General features: G+C 56.9%; 1 protein-coding gene across 3 annotated transcripts; it reads left to right on the plus strand.

The window, feature by feature from the left end:
- The first annotated feature begins 1,386 nt into the window (after nt 1-1,386).
- On the plus strand, nt 1,387-19,686 carry HOMER3 (homer scaffold protein 3). 3 transcript variants are annotated; one of them, XM_064396477.1, is made up of 10 exons: nt 1,387-2,063; nt 8,396-8,507; nt 11,058-11,214; nt 11,649-11,780; nt 12,723-12,830; nt 13,631-13,752; nt 14,679-14,835; nt 16,986-17,096; nt 17,875-17,952; nt 18,438-19,686. In XM_064396477.1, coding segments are annotated over exons 2-10 (1,056 nt in total). In that variant the 5' UTR covers nt 1,387-2,063; nt 8,396-8,505; the 3' UTR covers nt 18,627-19,686. The 3 variants fall into 3 exon arrangements, with proteins under 3 accessions (XP_064252547.1, XP_064252546.1, XP_064252545.1); XM_064396475.1 differs by having other exon boundaries at nt 1,389-2,063; nt 8,396-8,519; XM_064396476.1 differs by lacking the exon at nt 8,396-8,507.
- Nucleotides 19,687-21,083: the final 1,397 nt, after the last annotated feature.

The raw sequence follows: 21,083 nt of genomic DNA on the forward strand, positions 1-21,083 counted from the left end.
CCCAAGTAGGGCAGAGCCCTCCTGCCCCCCCCAGCTCTCATTAATTACCTGCCCCAATTAAGCCACGCTAATTGCCCGGGGGAGGGAGGATTTGCTGCAGTCGGGGCTGGAGGCTCCTGGTGCCACAAATCCCAAATATTGGCTTGGAAATTACAAATATTTTATGAAAACTTCTGGGGAAATTGTTTGGAGGGGCTAAAAAAGGGAAAAGGAGAAAAAAAGAAATGGGGGAAATGGGTCTGAAACCTCTGGGCAGGGAGGAATAATTTCAAAATAATAATTGAAATAATTTAAAATCATTTTGACTCCCTGTAAAACCGGGATTGCAGCGGCCTCAGGGGCACAGGGAGGCTTTAATGAGCTGCTTTAAACGGAAACTTGAAGGTGAATTTGGGGTATTTTTAGTGCTGAAGGATGAATTTCTGTCCTTGGGAACACAAAAGTGGCTCAGGGGCCGTTTGAGAGAGGAATTTTGAGCAGGTGTGGAAAAAAAAAGGGAATTTTGGGGTTAAAAGCAGCGGCTGGTGAGAGATCCTGGGGTTTCTTGGAGGAGAAGGGGGAGCCCTGCAGGGGTTTAAATTCCAGAGATTTAAATTTAAATACTGAAAATTTAAAATCTAAAATATACCTGAACCCTAAATAACATTTGTTAAAATATTAGCAGTGTTTAACTCAGAAATCCCAAAGTGACAAAATATCAGAGGGCGAGAGGAAATCCAGATAAAGGGAGAATTTCTGTTTGGTGGGGACAGGGATGGGGACAGGGACAGGGGACAGGGTGGGGACACTGGGGGACAGAGGGGACACCTGGCACAGGGAAACAGCGCAGGACGGGGAGGAGAGGAGAGGCTGAGTGTGAGCAGGGGGGTTTCACACCCGGGATATCACACCTGGGTTATCGAACTCGGGTTATCACACCCGGGTTATGACTCAGGTTATCACACTCAGGCTATCTCACCCGGGTTATCACACCCCAGTTATCACTGGTGTTATCACACCCGGGTTATCTCACCTGTGTTATCACACCCGGGTTATCTCACCCGGGTTTGCGCTGCCCGGGTGGAATTCTGGATTCCAGGGCCGGGGGGTTTTGGGATTTTGGGGCCCAGAGAACCCCAACGACTGGAGGGTTTTGTGCTGCAGACGGGTCCGGGGCTCAGAGCTCCTGTGCCCCGTGACCCCGGCCCGCTGTCCCCGGCAGGTGGTGGCACCGAGGGTGGCACGGAGGGTGGCACCGAGCCCGCTGTCCCCGGCAGGTGGTGCTGCCGGCGCCGTGAATAAAGTCGGGAGAAGAAAAGCGGCCAAACGTGAGCGGGATGGGGCGGCGGGAGCGGGGAGGGACCGGGTAGGGAGCGGGGAGGGACCGGCAGGAGCGGCAGGGACCGAGCAGGGAACGGCAGGAGCGGGCAGGGACCGAGCAGGGAACGGCAAGGACCGGGCAGGGACTGGTTCGGGATCGGCAAGGACCGGGCGGGACCGGGCAGGACCGGGCAGGGAGCGGATAGGATCGGGCAGGTACCGGGCAGGAGCGGCAGGACCGGGCCGGGAGCGGGCAACAAAGAGCTGGGTCCGGCCGGGCCGCGGGGCAGCGCTCGGTGCGGCGGGAGGAAGGCTCGGAGAGGCACCGGCCCCATCCAGCCGCTCCCCGCCGGGCTGGGAGCGAACGAGGGAACCGGGCAGCAGCGGCGGGGAAGCGCCGGGGGAGCCCCGGGACCGATCCCGAGCCCCTCCCGGTGCCGCTCCCGGTCCCCTTGTCTCTCCTGGAGCCGCTCCCGAGGGCACTCCCGGTACCGCTCCCGATCCCGGTACTGATCCCGACCCCGGAGCCACTCCCGGTTCCGATCCTGATCCCGATCCCGATCCCGGTGCCGCTCCCGGAGCCCTTCCCGGTACCGCGGAGCAGCAGCAACGCTTCAAAGTGAAATTCCGGAGGAAATTTAAAGAGCATCCGGATCCGGAGAAAGACAGAAAGAAAGAGGAAGGGGAGAAGGAGAAGGAGGAGGAGGAGGCGGCGGCGGCGGCTGGCGAGGCTCGGTGCCGGTGCCGGTACCGGCGGGGATGGGGTGAGAGCCGCGGGCGGTTCTGCCTCTGCCTTTGTTCTGCACGGCGGCCGAGGCAGCGGGGACGGGAGCCCAAGGGTTAAATCGCTTTTTCCCCCTCGCTTGCAGCTGGAAAGTTTCGCCTCGCCTTTTATTTTTGGGCTGGGGAAGTGCGGAATGGCGAGTTGGCACAAGTTCATTAAATTAAATTAATTTAATTCGTGTGGAAGGGAAAGCTCCGCGCTCTGTGGAGCCCGAACCGGGCGGGCTGGAGCGGGGCTGAGCCCAAAAACTTCCCCGGGAGTTGGAAATTCGGGATTGTCCTGCGTTTGTCGCGGCTCTGGGCTGGGGAAGATGGAGCCGGGAGGGGCCGGGGGTCCCGGGGCTGGGGGGTCCCGGGGCTGGGGGGTCCCGGGGCTGGGGGGTCCCGGGGCTGGGGGGGCTCGGGGCTGGGGGGTCCCGGGGCTGGGGGGTCCCGGGGCTCCCGGGGCTGCGGTTCCGATCCCGCGGCTCCTCCGGAGCGGAGCTCTGCGGGCTGCCGGGGGGGGGTTGGGGGGTTTTGCGGGTTTTGGTGGATTTCGGTAAGTTTGGGCGGGTTTTGGTGGATTTCGGTAAGTTTGGGCGGGTTTTGGTGGATTTCGGTAAGTTTCGGCGGGTTTTGGGACGTTCTGGTGGATTTGGGCGGGGTTTGGTGGGTTTCGGTGGGTTTGGGTGGATTTTGGACGGATTTTGGCTGATATTGGGTGGACTTTGGTGGCTTTTCGTGGGTTTTGGCGGGTTTTGGTGCATTTGGGTGGGTTTTGGTTGATTTTGGAGGATTTTGGCTGACTTTGGTGGGTTTTGGCGGATTTTGTTGGCTTTTGGTGAATTTTGGTGGATTTTGTAGCTTGTTGTGGGTTTTGGCTGTTTTTGGCAGGTTTTGGCTAATTTTGGCTGATTTTGGTGGGTTTTGGCTGATGACTTTGGCTGACTTTGGCTGACTTTGGCTTATTTTGGCGGGTTTTGGCTGGTTTTGGTGGATTTTGGCTGATTTTGGCGGCTTTTGGCGCGGGACAGAGGCTGGGGCTGGGTTCGTGTCCCAGCCCCGGCACTTTCAGGAGTTTCTGTGCACTCGAGTCTGGAGAATCCTGTCAGGGCATTCCCTCCGAGCGGGGGGTTTGGGATCAACCACATTCCTGGGGGCTTCTTTTCCCTTTTTCAAAATTTACCCTTCTCCTTAAAAAAAAAAAAAATCTGTTTTCCTTTTTTAAACATTTTCCCTTTCCCTTTTTTTAAATGTTCTACTTTCCTTTTTAAATTTTTCCCCACTTTTTTTTAAATTTTGTATTTCTCTTTAAAAAAATCCTTTTTTAAAATTTTCCATTTTCCTTTAAAAAATCCATTTTTTAAAATTTTACTTTTTTAAAAATTTTCCTTTTAAAAAAATTTCCATTTTCCTTTTTTCTTTTTAATTTCCCACTTTCCTTTTTTAAAAATGTTCCTTTTGGGGCCGGGGCTGGGGAGGCAGGGGTGAGGATTGAGCAGTGACAGGACGTGAGGCTGGCAGAGCCTTTGAAGCTGGCAGGGATGTGCTGATCCCGGTTAAATCAGGTTTGGTTTTTTTTTTTCCTGCTGCTCTGAAACTGCCAGACCTGCCAGGAGAGGCTTAACAAGGCCAGACCTCGGGACTAGGCTCCTCCTTGCTTCATTTATTTGTTTATTATTGTCCTCCTTATTTCATTTATTTATTATTATCCTCCTTATTTCATTTATTTATTTACTATTATCCTCCTCATTTTATTTTTGTATTTTCGGGGATGTGTGAAGGATCCCTGAGCTGCAGCCTGGTGTTTCATTTTTAAATTTTAATTGCTAAATCCAATTTGAAATGTTTCAATTTTTAATTCCGTGGTAGCAGCGTTGGTGTCCCAGAGCAGGAGGGGGAAGGGCACACCCGGGAGGCTCCGTGATTCCAGGGAAATTCCATTTTGGGGGTTTGAGCCCCCCCGGGTGTGGGTGACCTTGCTCTGCTGTCCCCGAGGCAGCTGCTCGGGATTCCTGCAGGGAAATCTCCTGGGAACGGGGCAGAGCCAGATCCTATTCCTGGAGCTGCTCCTCCCAGCACGGCCTGGGACCTGCTGGGGAGGGGAAACCTGCCTTGGGACCCAAACCTTGTCCCCAAAACCCCAAATCCTGCCTTGGGACCCAAACCTTGTCCCCAAATCCTGCCTTGGGACCCAAACCTTGTCCCCAAAAACCCAAATCCTGCCTTGGGACCCAAACCTTGTCCCCAAATCCTGCCTTGGGACCCAAACCTTGTCCCCAAAACCCCAAATTCTGCCTTGGGACCCAAACCTTGTCCCCAAAAACCCAAATCCTGCCTTGGGAGCCAAACCTTGTCCCCAAATCCTGTTTTGGGGCCCAAACCTTGTCCCCAGATCCATCTTTGGGACCCAAACCTTGTCCCCAAAGCCCCAAATCTGGATTTTTGGAATCCAAACTTTGTCCCCAAAGCACTTGTGCAGTTCAGTGTCCCGGGGAGGAACCGTGGGATATCCTGGATTGTGGAATGTCCTAGATTGAGTTGTGGAATATTCTGGGATGTGGAATACCCCGGGCTATGGAGCACCCTGGATGGACGGGATCACCCAGCCCGGCCCCAGGCCCTGCCCAGGAGCAGCCCCGGGATTCTCCTGCACCCCCAGGGGCTCTGCAGGGCTCAGTCTGGGGGTGACTGGTATCAGCCCCAGCTCCCCATACTGACAGACAGACAGACAGCCCTGACAGACAGACAGCACTGACAGACAGACAGCACTGGCAGCAGCTCCTGGGGCTGCGGAGGGGAGATAAAAGGAGAGCAGACAGCCCTGGAGGAGGAGGAGGAGGAGGAGGAGGAGGGTTGGGCTCCCAGCCCCTCTCTGTGCCCCAGTTCTGCTTTTGGGGTCCTGGGGGATCCTCCCTGAGATTGGGATTTTGGGGATTGTCCCTGGGATTGCCGGGGATTGTCCCTGGGATTTCTGGGGGGATTGTCCCTGGGATTTCGGGGATTGTCCCTGGGATTGCTGGAGGATTGTCCCTGGGATTTCTGGAGGATTCTCCCTGGGATTGCCGGGGATTCTCCTGGGGAGGGAGGGAGGGCCTGGCTCAGCCCCAGGCTGGGCTCCCAGCTGACTCAGCATGGCCAGAGGCCAGGGCTGGGCTGGTTCCTGTCCTGGGCTCCTTCCTGTCCTGCTCTCATTCCTGTCCTGTCCTGTCCTAATTCCTGTCCCCTTCACTCATCCCTGTCCCCCTCGCCCCTCCCTGCCCTGCAGATCCCACTCAGGGAGAGGCCCCTGAGGGCAGAGCCCAGCCCGGGACACTCGAGGACAGCCCAGCCCGTGTGACACCCATGGCAGGGCCATGACACCCGTGGCAGGGCCGTGACACCCGTGGCAGGGCCGTGACACCCGTGACAGGGCCGTGACACGCGTGACAGGGCCGTGACACGCGTGACAGGGCCGTGACACCCGTGGCAGGGCCGTGACACCCATGGCAGGGCCGTGACACTCGTGGCAGGGCCGTGACACCCATGGCAGGGCCGTGACACTCGTGGCAGGGCTGTGACACCCATGGCAGGGCCGTGACACCCGTGACAGGGCCGTGACACCCATGGCGGGGCCGTGACACTCGTGGCAGGGCCGTGACATCCGTGACAGGGCCGTGACACCCGTGGCAGGGCCGTGACACCCATGACAGGGCCTGTGGCAGGGCCGTGACACCCATGGCGGGGCCGTGACACTCGTGGCAGGGCCGTGACACCCGTGGCAGGGCCGTGACACCCATGGCAGGGCCGTGACACCCGTGGCAGGGCCTGTGGCAGGGCCGTGACACCCGTGGCAGGGCCGTGACACCCGTGACACCCATGGCAGGGCCATGACACCCGTGGCAGGGCCGTGACACCCATGGCAGGGCCGTGACACCCATGGCAGGGCTGTGACACCCATGGCAGGGCCGTGACACCCGTGGCAGGGCCTGTGGCAGGGCCGTGACACCCGTGACACCCATGGCAGGGCCATGACACCCGTGACAGGGCTGTGACACCCATGGCAGGGCCGTGACACCCGTGGCAGGGCCTGTGGCAGGGCCGTGACACCCGTGGCAGGGCCGTGACACCCGTGACACCCATGGCAGGGCCATGACACCCGTGGCAGGGCCGTGACACCCATGGCAGGGCCGTGACACCCATGGCAGGGCTGTGACACCCATGACAGGCCAGCCCAGCTCCTGTGACACCCATGACAGAGCTGGCTCGGGTCCTCCCCAGCCCTGGCCCCCCCCGTGCCCGCTGCCCCCTCCAGGCCCAGCGTGGTGCCAGTGCTGGCCCTGCTTGGTGCCATCTGTCCCTCCTGGCACGGGGCTGCTGTCCCCTGGCCCTGTGTCACCGTGTCCCCAGCTCTCCTCGCCCTGCTGGGCCATTGCTGCTCTGGCCAGGATTGAGTGAACTGAGATCACAGATAACAGGTCACAAATCATAGATAACAGATCACAGATAACAGGTCACAAATCACAGATAAGAAATCACAAATCACAGATAAGAAATCACAGGTCACAAATAAGAAATCACAGTGAAACATCCCTTCCTTCCCCTGCTGCTGCTGCTGCGGGGCTCCAGGGGACTCCCACTGAAAAAAGGGGTGATTTTAATGGATATTCACTGAATTAAGGGGTGCTTTTAAAGGATATTCACTAAAAGAAGGCGAGCTTTTAATGGATACCCACTAAAAGAAGGGGTGCTTTTAATGAATATCTACTAAATTAAAGGGAGCTTTTAATGGATACCCACTATATTAAGGTGTTCTTTTAAAGGACATCCACTAAAAGAAGGGGAGCTTTTAAAGGATATCCACTAAAAAAGGGTGCTTTTAGTGGATACCCACTAAATTAAAGGGTGCTTTTAATGAATATCCAGTAAAAGAAGGGGTTCTTTTAAAGGATATCCACTGAATTAAGGTCTTCTTTGGAAGGATATCCACTAAAAGAAGGGGAGCTTTTAATGGACACCCACTAAATTAAAGGGAGCTTTTAAAGGATCCCCACTAAATGAAGGTGCTCTTCCGTTGGATACCCACTAACAGAAGTTGCAGCAACTCACAATTCCCCACTTGCTTACCCTTGAAATAAAATCAAGGCTGAACATTCCAGCTCAGAACGAGTTAAACCCAGCGTTTAACCCCTTCCTGCAGTGCACAAGTCATTTTTAAGCCCCTGGATCCCTCCCAGCGCCACCAGGGTCAGATCTTTGTCCTTTGGGGCGTTTGCTTTGCTTCTCCTTAATTATCTGCGAAGGGCAGCCTGGGGGTGAGCGTTCTGTCTTCACCTCTAGTTATCGCCCGGAGCAGGAGGAGAGGAGTCAGCGCTGCGGGGTCAGCTCGGGACGGGAGCAGGGCTGAGCCGGAGCTGCTTTGGGCAGCCGCTCTGGCTGTCCCTCTGTCCTGTCCCTCTGTCCGGCCCCTCCCGCGGCTCAGAGCTGGCTCAGGCTGGAGGGGATGGAAAGGGGATGGAATTCCCAGGGCAGCTGAGGAGCCCCGGGGGGTGCCCAAGGATGGGGAAGGGAAGGTCCAGAGAAACCCTGGAGCTGCTCCCAGAGCCTGGAAGGGCTCCGGGAGAGCTGGAGAGGACACGGAGGGACAGGGACAGACGGACAGGGACACAGGGACAGGACTCTAGGATGGGCAGGGACAGAGGGATAGGGATCCTGGATGGACAGGGACATGGGAATGGGGTCTGGATGGACAGGGACAGAGGGACAGGACTCCAGGATGGACAGGGACAGAGGGACAGGATCCTGGATGGACAGAAGGACAGGGACACAGGGACAGAAACCTGGAGGGACAGGAACACAGGGACAGGATCTGGGTGGGCAGGGACATGGGAATGAGGTCTGGATGGACAGGGACAGAGGGACAGGACTCCAGGATGGGCAGAGACATGGGGACAGTAATCCTGGATGGACCCAGGGACAGGATCTGGATGGACAGAGGGACAGGGACAGAGGTACAGGATCCTGGAGGGACAGGGACAGAGGGACAGGACTCCCGGACGGACAGGAGCCCAGGGACAGCTGCTGTGCCCGAGGAACGATCTCCCAGGAGGGTTTTCCATCAGGCAGCAGCCCCTGGGCACGGCTGGGAGCTCTGGAGCCTCCCCGGCCCCCCTGGCCTCTCCCGGCAGCCAGCCCTGCTGCCAGGGGCTTTGCTCCAGTTCCAGGCTCACCTGAACGTCTCCCACAACAGGGAAAGCCTTGTCCAGTGCTGGGAAATCCCTGCAGAATGCTGGGGGCACACGGAGCCCCTGGAGGTGCCTGGCTGGGCAATAACAGCTGGACTTTCCCTTGCCAGGGAATGAATCCCTGTGGAGGAGCCTCAGAGCAGCTGAGAGAGCCCTGAGAGGAGCTGCTGGAGGAGGGGACGCCCCGCTAACTGCACCAGCCTCCTGCCCTTACTAACAAATGTCAGCAACTCGGTAAATCTGCCTTTGTCCTTCCCAAAAGCAGCCCAGCACGTGGGGTTCAGGGGCAGAAATATCCATTTTTCCCCTGTGCCAAAGATAGGTCGTGATCCACGTGAAAGCAGAGCCTGGAAATTGGAATCTCACTCCAAAAATGCAGGCAGAGGGTGTGGAGTGTGCTGTCAGAGAAACCTGAGCCAGGCTGGCACCTGGGAGGGGGAGGGCATCAAATATTCCCTGCTGAGGTCTGGGGCTGGCTCTGGGTGTTTGGATTGATGGGACAGGCTGGCAGCCCTGGGATGGGCAGGGATCAGCAGCAGCCCGGGATCTGGGAGCTCCACAAAGCTGGAATGTGCCTGTGCCCTGCAGCTGCCAGCGGGGCAAATCCCATAAAACCTCCTGGGTTTGGTCAGAGCCAGAGGAACCCCTGAGCCCTGGAGCAGCTGGGCTGTTTTATCATGGAAAACATTCCCAAAACATTCCTAAATCCCATAAAACCTCCTGGGTTTGGTCAGAGCCAGCCCTGGAGCAGCTAGGCTGTTTTATCATGGAAAACATTCCCAAAACATTCCTAAATCCCATAAAACCCCCCTGGGTTTGGTCAGAGCCAGCCCTGGAGCAGCCGGGCTGTTTTATCCCAGAAAACATTCCCAAAACATTCCTTCCTTGCCCTGGGACACCCTGGGGCAGCAGCCCTGGACATTCCAGGCAGTTCTGTGCCTGGGCTGAAGTTCCCTCTGCTTTTGGGCAGTTGTTGCCATTTCCCAAGCCCGGGGCCAGCGGGAGGTGCTGTCACCTCCTGGCTGAGGGGACAGAGGGCACAGCCAGCCACGGCTCTGCCTCTGCCTCAGCAAAGGGTGACCCCAGCTTCCAAATCTGGGATTGAGGGGGGTGCCAGGCTGTTCCTGTAACGGCTTCCCAGGATTTCCTGGGAATCTTCTCAGAGCTTCCCCAGGATTTTCCTGGGGGAACCAAGTGTTGGATTTCAGGGATGCTCATGGCAGGAGGGAATGATGAATCAGACTCTGTGTTCTCAGAAGGCCAATTCATTATTTTGTGATACTATTTTATATTGAAATGCTAAACTAAACTACACTGAAGAGCACAGAAAGGACACTTACAGAAGGCTAAAAAGATAATAATGAAACTGGTGACTCTCTCCAGTCTGACACAGCCTGGCACTGACTGGCCAAAGAGTGAAAACAGCTCACAGCAGAGCCCAAAGAAACAATCACCTGTGGGTGAACAACCTCCAAATTCCACATTCCAAAAAACACCAACAGAAGCAAATGAGACAAAATTGTTTCCCTTTTCCTCTGAGGCTTCCCAGGAGAGAATCCTGGGGGGAGGATTTTCCAGGGGATGGGGATGTGGCAGCCACAGCTCCCTGTGCTCAGGGATGTGAGAGGATGAGGATGAGAGGATGAGGATGAGAGGATGAGAGGCCCTGGCACGGCCCCAGGAGGGGCTGGCTGGCACCTGGGCAGCAGCAGGGGTGGCCAGGGGAGAGGGGAGCAGGAAATTGCTGCACTTCCCCTTCCTCAGCTTCCCTCCCACCTAAAACCCCAAATCACAGACATTCCCGAGTGTGTGACTGCCCTCACAGGGCTCTTTGCCTTCTGTTTGTTTCCCAAAATAACACATTTGCATAACCCCAGCCCCTCCCATCCCTGCTCTGTGTTAGAATGAGGTCATTAGTCCTTCACGTGTGCAGTTCTTCTCTCTAATGGGGCCAGGGGTCCCTAACTGGGTCAGGGGTCCCAGGGATGAAGTCAGGAAGCTCTTCCTCAGCTCTCTGTGACCCTCTGGCAGCACCCAAGCCCTGCTGGGATGGATTGGCAGAGCCCAGGGCTGGGCATTGTTCTGTTCCTTCTGCAAATGAGCTCAAAATGCAACAATTGCCTTCAGGGTGTTGTTTCTACAGCAATGCTTCAGATTTAAACATCTAATAATCATTAACCTATCTCTGGTGTATCTGATTTTAATAGGAGTTGGTTCTGAGCCTCATGTGGAATTTTAACCCTATAAAACCATGATTCAAAGCCCTCTTCCCCTCTTGGTGTATCTAATTTCAGTATGAATTGGTTCTGACTCTTGGCTGAAACCTGAACCCTATAAAATCCTAACCCTACAACATCATAAATCAAAGGCAAGTTATCCAACTTCAGCATGAATTGGTCTGACCCTCAGCTGAAACAATAACCCTACAAAATCACGATTCCAAGCCTTGTTATTTAATTTCTGTGTGAATTGGTCTGACCCTCAGCTGAAATCCTAACCCTACAAAATCATGATTTGAAGCCCTGTTACCTGACTTCAATGTGAATTGGTTCTGAGCCTCAGGTGAAATTTTAACCCTTTCAAACCATGATTCAAAGCCCTGCCATCTAACTCCTACATGAATTGGTTCTGCCCCTCAGCTGCAATCCTGACCCTATAAAATCACGATTCCAAGTCCTGTTATTTAATTTCAGTGTGAGTTTGTTCTGCCCCCCAGCTGACACTTTAACCCTTTCAAGCCCCGATCCCGAGCCCTGTTCTCCGTCCCCGCAGGGAGCAGCCCATCTTCAGCACCAGGGCCCACGTGTTCCAGATCGACCCGGCCACCAAGAGGAACTGGATCCCGGCCAGCAAGCACGCCCTGACCGTCTCCTACTTCTACGATGCCACCCGCAGCGTCTACAGGATCATCAGCGTGGGGGGCACCAAGGTGGGCACTGCCCAGGGCCCCTCGGGGCAGCTGTGCCCATGGGAGACAGCTGTGGGCCTGAAGAAACAGCTGTGCCCCTAAGGAAACAGCTGTGTCCCTAAAAAACAGCTGTGCCCCTAAGGAAACAGCTGTGTCCCTAAAAAAGCAACTTTCCCCCAAAAACCCCAGCTGTTCTCCCCAGAAAACAGCTTTCCCCCACAAAAGCAGCTGATTCTGTGATTGGTTCCTGATTTCCTGTTTGATTTCCCCAATTCCCTGTTTGATTCCCCCATCAATTCCCTGACTCCCTGATTGATTCTCTGATTCCTTGACTCCCTGATCAATCCACCGATTAATTCCCTGACTGACTCCCTGATTGATTCCCTGTCTCCCTGATCAATCCCCGATCAATCCCCGATCCATCCCCGACCCACCCCTGCCCCTGTCCCCTGCAGGCCATCATCAACAGCACCATCACCCCCAACATGACGTTCACCAAGACCTCGCAGAAGTTCGGGCAGTGGGCTGACAGCAGGGCCAACACGGTCTACGGGCTGGGCTTCGCCTCCGAGCAGCACCTTAGCCAGGTGAGCAGGGGCTGGGCAGGTGAGCAGGGGCCTGGAACCCTGAGCCAGGTGAGCAGCACCTGGGCAGGTGAGCAGGGACCTGGAACCCTGAGCCAGGTGAGCAGCACCTGGGCAGGTGAGCAGGGACCTGGAACCCTCAGCCAGGTGAGCAGCACCTGGGCAGGTGAGCAGGGACCTGGAACCCTGAGCCAGGTGAGCAGGGACTGGGCAGGGACCTGGAACCCTCAGCCAGGTGAGCAGCACCTGGGCAGGTGAGCAGGGGCCTGGAACCCTCAGCCAGGTGAGCAGCACCTGGGCAGGTGAGCAGGGGCCTGGAACCCTCAGCCAGGTGAGCAGCACCTGGGCAGGTGAGCAGGGACTGAGCAGGGACCTGGAACCCTCAGCCAGGTGAGCCCAGGAACCTGTCCCAGCTGAGCCCAGAACCTGGAAACCTGAGCCAGGTGAGCTCAGAAATCTGGAAATGTGGCCCAGGTGAGCCCAGGGAACCTCCCCTGGAGAAAACCCTCCAGGAAATCCTCAGGCACCTGCTGAGGTGCTGCTCTCCCCGGGCTGGAATGGAATCCAAGGTGCAAAGGTACCAAAACCAGCTTTGAAGTTGTGTTTGGGTGCCACAAGTGGAGCTGCAGGTGCTGCTCCTTGCTGAACCCACGGCCCCGAGCTCCAAATTGAGATTAAAATCTGGGTTTTGGTGTTGGAGAGAAATTAAAAAGTGTTTTTAATGAAGGTGCAGACAGAGCATCAGCCCTGCTGTGCACAGCCCCAGGGTGACGTGACCCCTTCCCTTCCCTTCCCTTCCCTTCCCTTCCCTTCCCTTCCCTTCCCTTCCCTTCCCTTCCCTTCCCTTCCCTTCCCTTCCCTTCCCTTCCCTTCCCTTCCCTTCCCTTCCCTTCCCTTCCCTTCCCTTCCCTCCCCTCCCCTCCCCTCCCCTCCCCTCCCCTCCAGTTTGCAGAGAAGTTCCAGGAGGTGAAGGAGGCCGCTCGTGTGGCCAGGGAGAAATGCCAGGACAAGACTGAGCTCACCAACCCTGCCCTGAGCATCCCTTCCCACCAGGTGAGCCTGGGGATGGGGGAACGGGGGAAAAGGGAGAAAAGGAGAAAAAAGGTGTCCCTGCTGTCCCCAGGGTGTCTCTGCTGTCCCAGAGCTGTCCCTCCTGTCCCCAGGGCTGTCCCTGCTGTCCCAGAGCTGTCCCTGCTGTCCCCAGGGCTGTCCCTGCTGTCCCCAGGGCTGTGTCTCCTGTCCCCAGGGCTGTGTCTCCTGTCCCCAGAGCTGTCCCTGCTGTCCCCAGGGCTGTCCCTGCTGTCCCCAGAGCTGTCCCTGCTGTCCCCAGGGCTGTCCCTGCTGTCCCCAAGTGTGTCCCTGCTGTCCCCAGGGCTGTCCCTGCTGTCCCCAAGTGTGTCCCTGCTGTCCCCAGGGCTGTGTCTCCTGTCCCCAGGGCTGTCCCTGCTGTCCCAGAGCTGTCCCTGCTGTCCCCAGAGCTGTCCCTGCTGTCCCCAGGGTGTCCCTGCTGTCCCCAGGGTGTCCCTGCTGTCCCAGAGCTGTCCCTGCTGTCCCCAGGGCTGTCCCTGCTGTCCCCAGGGCTGTGTCTCCTGTCCCCAGAGCTGTCCCTGCTGTCCCCAGGGCTGTCCCTGCTGTCCCAGGGCTGTGTCTCCTGTCCCCAGGGTGTCCCTGCTGTCCCCAGGGCTGTGTCTCCTGTCCCCAGAGCTGTCCCTGCTGTCCCTCTGTCACCTCCCAGACCCCTCCACGCTGACCCCGAGCAGCCAGGCCGGGCTGGTGGCCGCAGGGCCATGCCAGGCCGCCCTGCAGGAGGTGACCCCCTGTCCCTGTCCCTGTCCCTGTCCCTGTCCCCCCAGGTGCTGCCCAGCCCCATCATCAGCTCCAACGGGCCGGGGGAGGACAAGCTGTTCCGCAGCCAGAGCGCCGATGTGGAGAGCAGCACCGAGAAGGAGAGGCTCAAGAAGATGCTCTCAGAGGGGTGAGACCCTCCCCTGGCAGGGCTTGGTGCCAGGTTTATCATCCCAAATCATTGGGATTGGCTGCTCTGACCCCAAACTCTCCCCTGGCAGGGTTTGGTGCATCCTAAATAATTCTACCCCATTCTGCCCTTGTAGTTCCCCCTCTCTGCTGCTCCAGCCCTCCCCTGGGTGGATTCCCCTTTCCCAGCAGGGATTTATTCCAGCTGGGAAATCTGCTCAGTGCCAGCCGTGCCCAGAGCAGGATCCTGTGGCACCAGGAGATGTTCACACTCCTGGTTGTGTTCCTTCCCCTGGAGATTCCAGCAAAGTCCCTGCTGCTTCCTCTCTTTGTCTCTTCAAAAGGCTTTGGGGCTGGATTCTGCTCCTGTCCAGCTCCCAGCTGAACTCTTGGAGTATTTTTAAATCAAAAGCAAAGAGTCCTGGGCTTTATTCAAGGCAAACTCTGCCCCAATGTGGATTTTTGAAGTGGATTCACAATCCCACCCTGCAGAGCCCCTTTAGAGTTCCCAGATCTCCCCCTGCCCATTAATCCCAGCGTGGTTTGTGCAGCTTCACACCCAAAAAACCAAATATTAAAGGGATAAAGCACAGAGGGGACACCCAGACCTGGATCTCACCCACCCAGGGAGCTGGGTCTGGCTGGGAAAGGTTTTGGGGGAGCTGGGTCTGGCTGGGGAAGGTTTTGGGAGAGATGGGAAAGGTTTTGGTGAGATATAGGGAAGGTTTTGGGAGAGCTGGGTCTGTCTGGGAAAGGTTTTGGGGGAGCTGGGTCTGGCTGGGGAAGGTTTTGGGGGAGCTGGGTCTGGCTGGGGAAGGTTTTGGGGGAGCTGGGTCTGGCTGGGGACGGTTTTAGGCGGCTTCTCATCTTCCCAGGACAAAAGCCATGAAAATCCCAGGAAAGGTGACCTTCTCCCCCTGTCCCCAGCTCGGTGAGCGAGGTGCAGTGGGAGGCAGAGTTCTTCAGCCTGCAGGACAACAACTCCAAGCTGGTGGCTGCCCTGCACGAGGCCAACGCCAGCGTGGAGCAGTGGAAGCAGCAGCTGGCGGCGTACCAGGAGGAGACGGAGGCACTGCGCCTCAGGGTGAGCAGGGGGCTGCACTCCTCTGGACAGACATGCTGGGCTGGGCAGAACCAGCTCTGGGACACACAGGAGCAGGGGAAGGGTCCCACTGCTCGCTGAAGGGAAAAGGTGTTTGGTTTCACAGATGAACTCTGGTAAATGAAACTAGGTGTTGAAAGGTGAAAGAGACAATGGGAAGGATTGCACTGCTTGGTGAATGCTGAAAGATCATTTGGTTTTATGAATGAACCTTGGGTTTGCTGATAGATGAGACCCAGAGCTTGTTTGGAAAGACAGATCCCTCATTCCTCCCAGGAGGAAACCCCAGCCCAGCTGCCCTTGGCCCCTTTTCCCACCAAGCCCAGCAGCTCCAGGGAGCTGCAGCAGCCTGGCAGGGAAATGGGGCAGGAAACGAGGGAAAGGCAGGGAAGCAAAGTGCAGAGCCACGGGATTTCAGCTTCCCTGGGGGATTTCTGGAAGGAATTCCAGACAATTCCGGTTTCCAGCGTGACCCAGTTTGGCCCAGCTGGGCATCAGGGCAGCGTGTGGCTGCTCCAGGAGGGATGGGTTGGCTGGGGAAGGTTTGGGGAGCCCTGGGGAAGGAGGCACGGAGCCTTTTCCACTTGGAGAGGAGCATTTGAGAGCCAGCAGGGATTTAGAGCAATGAGCAGATGTTTGCACTGGTGGCTGTGTGGTGTGCAGTAAGCATCTCTCCCTCAGGATTCCCAACATCCTCCCGCAGGATTCCCAAGCTCCGTCCCTCAGGATTCCCTGGTATTATTCCCAACATCCCTCCCTCAGGATTCCCTCAGGATCCCCTTAGGATTCCCTCAGGATTCTCTCAGGATTCCCAGCATCTCTCCCTCAGGATTCCCTCAGGATTCCCTCAGGATTCTCTCAGGATTCCCTGGTGTAATTCCCAACATCCCTCTCTCAGGATTCTTTCAGGATTCCCTCAGGATTCTCTCAGGATTCCCAACATCCCTCCCTCAGGATCCCCTCAAGCCTCCCCAGGCCTTGCCGGGCTCCCAGAAGGAGCCATAACTCAGTGAAACTCCCCCATTTCTGTCCCTGAGTCGGAGCATTTTTGGATTCTGGCCCCCCCGACCCTGAGAGCTGCAGGGAGGAGCAGGAGCTGGCCCTGTCTGGGCGAGCTCCCTGTCCCTGGAGCTGTTTGCAGAGCTCGCAGCAGCCCCAGCAAAAGCAGAACCATGTTAAAAATGAATCCTGCTCATGAATAATCCAAGGCACCGAGCTGCGTTTTCCAGGCGAGCTCTGGGCAAACCCTTCCAGCTCAGCTGCAGCAGCTCCAGAGCTTTTGGAGATCTCTGCCCAGAGGGGTAACTGTCTCAGAGTGGTCCAGATGACCCCCAAATTGTAGAAAGTCTCTTTTTCCCAGCCCAGCAGTCAGGATTCTTCACCTCTGGTGTTCAAGGCTGTTTATTTTCTCTTCTCTGATTAATTCTTTCTCTGAGCTGCCCAGGTCTCTGTGGCAGGTCGGTCCCTGGCAGCCTGCACTGCCCTGAGACACTGCTGTCTTTTTATACTAAATCCATTTACAGTAGTTTTCCAGTACCTGCAACCTATGTTAGACAGTCTCTAAACCAGTCCAAAAGTGCCACCATCACACAGAAGATGGAGGCTAAGAAGAAGAGGAAGGAAGGACAGGGTACACCAGATTCCTCCATCTTGGCTCCTGAACCCCATCCTAAAAACCCCAAAATTCTACTTTTCAACCCTGTGACAAACTAACTATCATTCTACCTAAATTTTTGTGTTTTGTAAATCCTCATGTAAGGTTGGTAATTTGTTCCAGGGGCTAAAATCAAAGGCAGAGGTGTTTTTGACTCTGTGCCAGGGTCCCTGAGCCCCCTGCCAGGGCTCGAGGGGCAGCCAGAGGAAGGTGCTGGGTTCCACCATAAATGGAGCTGGACCTTCAGGCTGGGCTCAGGGCTGGGGCAGCCAGCCCAGCTGTGCTGGGTCAGAACTCCTGCACAAGGCACAGGCACACTCTCTAAAGTGGATTTTTGAGCCCCAGAAGGTTTCCAGGCAGAGCAGAAGGAATTGTTTTGCCCCCAGCCCCAGCAGGAGGGGAGGCCAGGTGGGTTTGCAGGGAGGCAGAGCACGGCTGTGGCTGCTGAGGACATCCCTGAGGGAGCCTCCCCCTGCAGGTGGCAGAGCTGGAGGCACAGGGCACCCACGATTCCTCCAGCGAGAACAACAAGGAGGAGCTGAGCCAGACCCTGGAGGAGCTGGAGCTGCTGGTCAAGGCTAAAGATGAGGTGAGGCTGTCAGAGCCCCCAAACCTGTCAGACCCACCAAAAACCTGTCAGACTCACCAAAAACCTGTCAGACACCCCAAAAACCTGTCAGACCCACCAAAAACCTGTCAGACCCCCAAAAAACCTGTCAGACCCACCAAAAACCTGTCAGACACCCCAAAAACCTGTCAGACCCACCAAAGCCTGTCAGACCCCCCAAAAACCTGTCAGACCCACCAAAAACCTGTCAGACCCCCCAAACCTGTCAGACCCCCCAAAAACCTGTCAGACCCACCAAAAACCTGTCAGACCCACCAAAAACCTGTCAGACCCACCAAAGCCTGTCAGACCCCCCAAAAACCTGTCAGACCCACCAAAAACCTGTCAGACCCCCCAAACCTGTCAGACCCCCCAAACCTGTCAGACCCCTCAGCTATCAGAGCTCTTCCAGCTGTTCCCCTCTATCCCCTCCCCAGGGAACAGACTGAGGGACAGGGATGTGCTGGGGTGGAGAGGCTCAGGATCTGGGCAGCTCAGAATTCCCAGAATCACAGAATTCCCAGAATCACTGGGTTGGAAGAGACCTCAAAGATCATCCAGTCCAGCCCAGCTGAGCCCTGGCCCCCCGTGCCTCCTCCAGGCTTTGTCAAACACCCCAGGGATGGGCACTGCACCGCCCCCGGGCAGAACATTCCAGAACCTCATCACCCTTCCTGTGAAACACTCCTTCCCAGTACCCAGCCTGCATTTCCCTTCAAAGCCAAGTTAAAAAAGCCATAATTACACATTTTCCACGCAGGAGATCCAGATGCTGAAGAGCCAGAGGTGCCGCTGGGAGGCCGAGGGGGAGCGCGAGGAGACGCTGCAGAAGCTGCAGGTAAAGGTGGCACCCGGGGGAACCCCCGTTAATCCCCTCATTAATCCCCTCGTTAATCCCCTCGTTAACCCCTGAGCAGGGTTTGGCCAGGCTCTGGGGTGTTTTTGGGATTTGGGCTGTCCCTGAGGCCATTCCCAGTGTCCCCTCCCTGGCCTGGAGCCACTCTCGTGCTTGCCAGAACCTTCTGGAAATGCTTTTGGATCTGCTCAGTGCTGTGCTCAGCATTTGGGAGCAAAGAAAGCTTTGCCCGGGCTGTGATGGAGCCAATCCCACCGGGCTGGGAAGGATCCAGAGGATCCAGAGCCAATCCCACCGGGCTGGGAAGGATCCAGAGGATCCAGAGCCAATCCCACCGGGCTGGCAGGGTCCCTGTGGGCACAGCTGCCCTCCCACAGCCTCACCCGCGGGCAGGGCTGGGGCAGGCCCAGGGAGGAGCCCTGGGGTGGCCCTGGGGCTCTGGGCAGGCCGTGTGGCTGTCCCTGCAGGAGCTGGAGGCCCGGAACGCGGAGCTGGAGCAGCGGCTGCAGCTGGCAGAGCAGAGCCTGGCAGAGAGCCTGGCAGACAGGGACAGGATGCACCACGAGGTCGCCAAGGCGGCCGAGATCATGGACGTGAAGATCTTCGAGCTCAGCGAGCTCAGGCAGGGCCTGGCCAAGCTGGTGGAGAGCAACTGAGAGCAGCAGAGAGCCCCTGGGCAGGGGCACCTCAGCTGGGGCCGGGCACCACCCAGGGATCCCGAGGGCACCAAGAGATTCTGTGGGCACTGAGAACTCCTGTGGGCACCAAGAGATCCTGTGGGCACCAAGAGATCCCGAGGGCACCCAGAGATCCTTTGGGCACCACCGTGAGATCCTGTGGGCACTGAGAACTCCTGTGGGCACCAAGAGAACCCGAGGGCACCCAGAGATCCTGTGGGCACCACCGTGAGATTCTGTGGGCACTGAGAACTCCTGTGGGCACCACCAAGAGATGCTGAGGGCACCATGAGATCCTGTGAACATCAAGAGCTCCTGTGGGCACCATCCAGAGCTCCCGTGGGCACCCAGCAGCCCCGGTGCTGCCCGGGCAGCATTTGCCACCCACCAGCAGCTGCCTGGACAGAGCGGGCACCAGACTGGTCACTCAGTGCCCAGCGAGCCCCAGAGCCCCAAATCCCCTCCAGGGAGCCCCTGAACCCCCAAACCTCTCCAGGGAGCCCCTGCACCCCCAGCAGAGCTCTCTGGCCCTGCCCTGGCCCAGGGGTGCCAGCTGTGCCCGTGCCACCCCTGCTGCCACCGTGTCCCCGAGGTTTTTACATTTCCTAAGGGCAGGGCCGAGCCTTGGGGCAGGATTGATTCTTTTTTCTGTAGTTTTTTTAGGAAACCACTTGCCTTTTGCAGAGCAGCTGCCTGCTCCCCCTGGCTGGGGAGGCAGGAGGAGCTGGGCACTGCCAGGAGTTCCTCCTCTTCCTCTTCCTCCATGCTGGGTGCTCCCAGCAGGATCCAGCCCCTGGAGCATCCCGGGGAGCAGAGGTGGAGGAAAATTCTGGAAGGTTTTCCCTGGCCCCAGAGGAAAATCTGCATTTTCACAGCCTGGATGAGCTGAGGATTGAAGGACTGCTGGAAATGTTGGGGCTGGGCACGGGGAATTTGGGACAAGGGACGTCCCTCAGGGCCACCAAGCTGCTGGGCTGGCATCGCTGCAGCCCCGGGGGCTGAGGTTAATTGGAATTAAATGGAGCAAATCGCAGCTGCTCTTGGGGTTTTGTGCTTCTTTTTTTGTGCCTTTTGTGTTGGGAAGAGGCCCCCAGGGATGTCCTGCTGCGGGTGCCAGGGACAGGCCCCAGCTGGGCTCAAGGACCGCGGGAGGAGCTGGGGACACGCGGGGCCCCGAGGGGCTGCGGGGGCGTGGGGGCCACCCAGGAATTCGGGATTCATCCCAGAAATTCGGGAGTTATCCCAGGAATTCGGGATTCATCCCAGAAATTCGGGAGTTATCCCAGGAATTTGGGATTCATCTCAGAAATTCGGGAGTTACCCCAGAAATTCGGGAGTTATCCCAGGAATTTGGGATTCATCCCAGAAATTCGGGAGTTATCCCAGAAATTTGGGATTCATCTCAGAAATTTGGGAGTTACCCCAGAAATTCAAGATTAATCTCAGAAGTTTGGGAATAATCCCAGAAATCTGGGAGTACCCCAGAAATTTCACAGTTACCCCAGAAATTTGGGATTCATCTCAGGAGTTTGGGAGTTACCCCAGAAGTTTCAGAGTTTACTGCTTTTCTTTTGATGCTCTGTTTGGGTATGTGGCCAGAAAGCCTCAAAACCTTTCTTTGTGTCCGTTTTCCATCAGAAAGCCTCAAAACCTTTCTTCGTGTCCGTTTTCCATCAGAAAGCCTCAAAGCCTTTCTTCGTGTCCGTTTTCCCCCAGCAGTGCAAACATTTGCTGATTCCGTTGCCAGCTGCCACTGAAGCCCCACAGAACATTTTCCCAGCGGGGTTTGGGGTGTCCCTGTGGTGCCAGCCCTGTGCCCCTCGGGCCATTCCAGTGTCCCCTCCTGGCCTGGAGCCACTCTCGTGCTTGCCAGAACCTTCTGGAAAGGCTTTTGGATCAGCTCCGTGCTGTGCTCAGCGTTTGGAATGCAAAAGCCGTGCCCGGGCTGGGATGGATGCTCCGGGAGTCTTCCCTCCTTCCTCACAAATGAAATCCCATTTATCACCAGCCCTTCCCCACATCTGCCCCAGCCAGGACAAAACTTCCCTGGGCTGCTCCAGAGCCCCAATTCCCGAGGATTTTGTTCCCAATTCCAGCCATTTCCAGAGGATTTTATTTATTTTTTGGTTGTGTTTCACAGCAGCACCGACACCGCCCCGCTGGGCCCCTGCAGGCCTCACCCTGAGGAATTCCTTATTTTTGTGCTTCCAAAGGGGAAAATCTTGTGTGGCAAAGGTGACCAAGCTGCACTTTGTGTCTGGCAGCAGCATTTTGTGCATTTTGTGCGTTTTTGTGCCTGGCAGCAGCTCCATGCCAGCCCCCTCCAGGCTGAGGGAGGCGCCGGGGCCTGGAGAGGCCTCGCAAATGAGGATTTTAATTATTCACAGCCCAGCCAGAGCGCTAATAACAGGGAAATGAATCCCACAGGAGAGTGGG

This window comes from Passer domesticus, chromosome 21 (genome assembly GCF_036417665.1).
Source record: "Passer domesticus isolate bPasDom1 chromosome 21, bPasDom1.hap1, whole genome shotgun sequence".
Taxonomy (NCBI): domain Eukaryota; kingdom Metazoa; phylum Chordata; class Aves; order Passeriformes; family Passeridae; genus Passer; species Passer domesticus.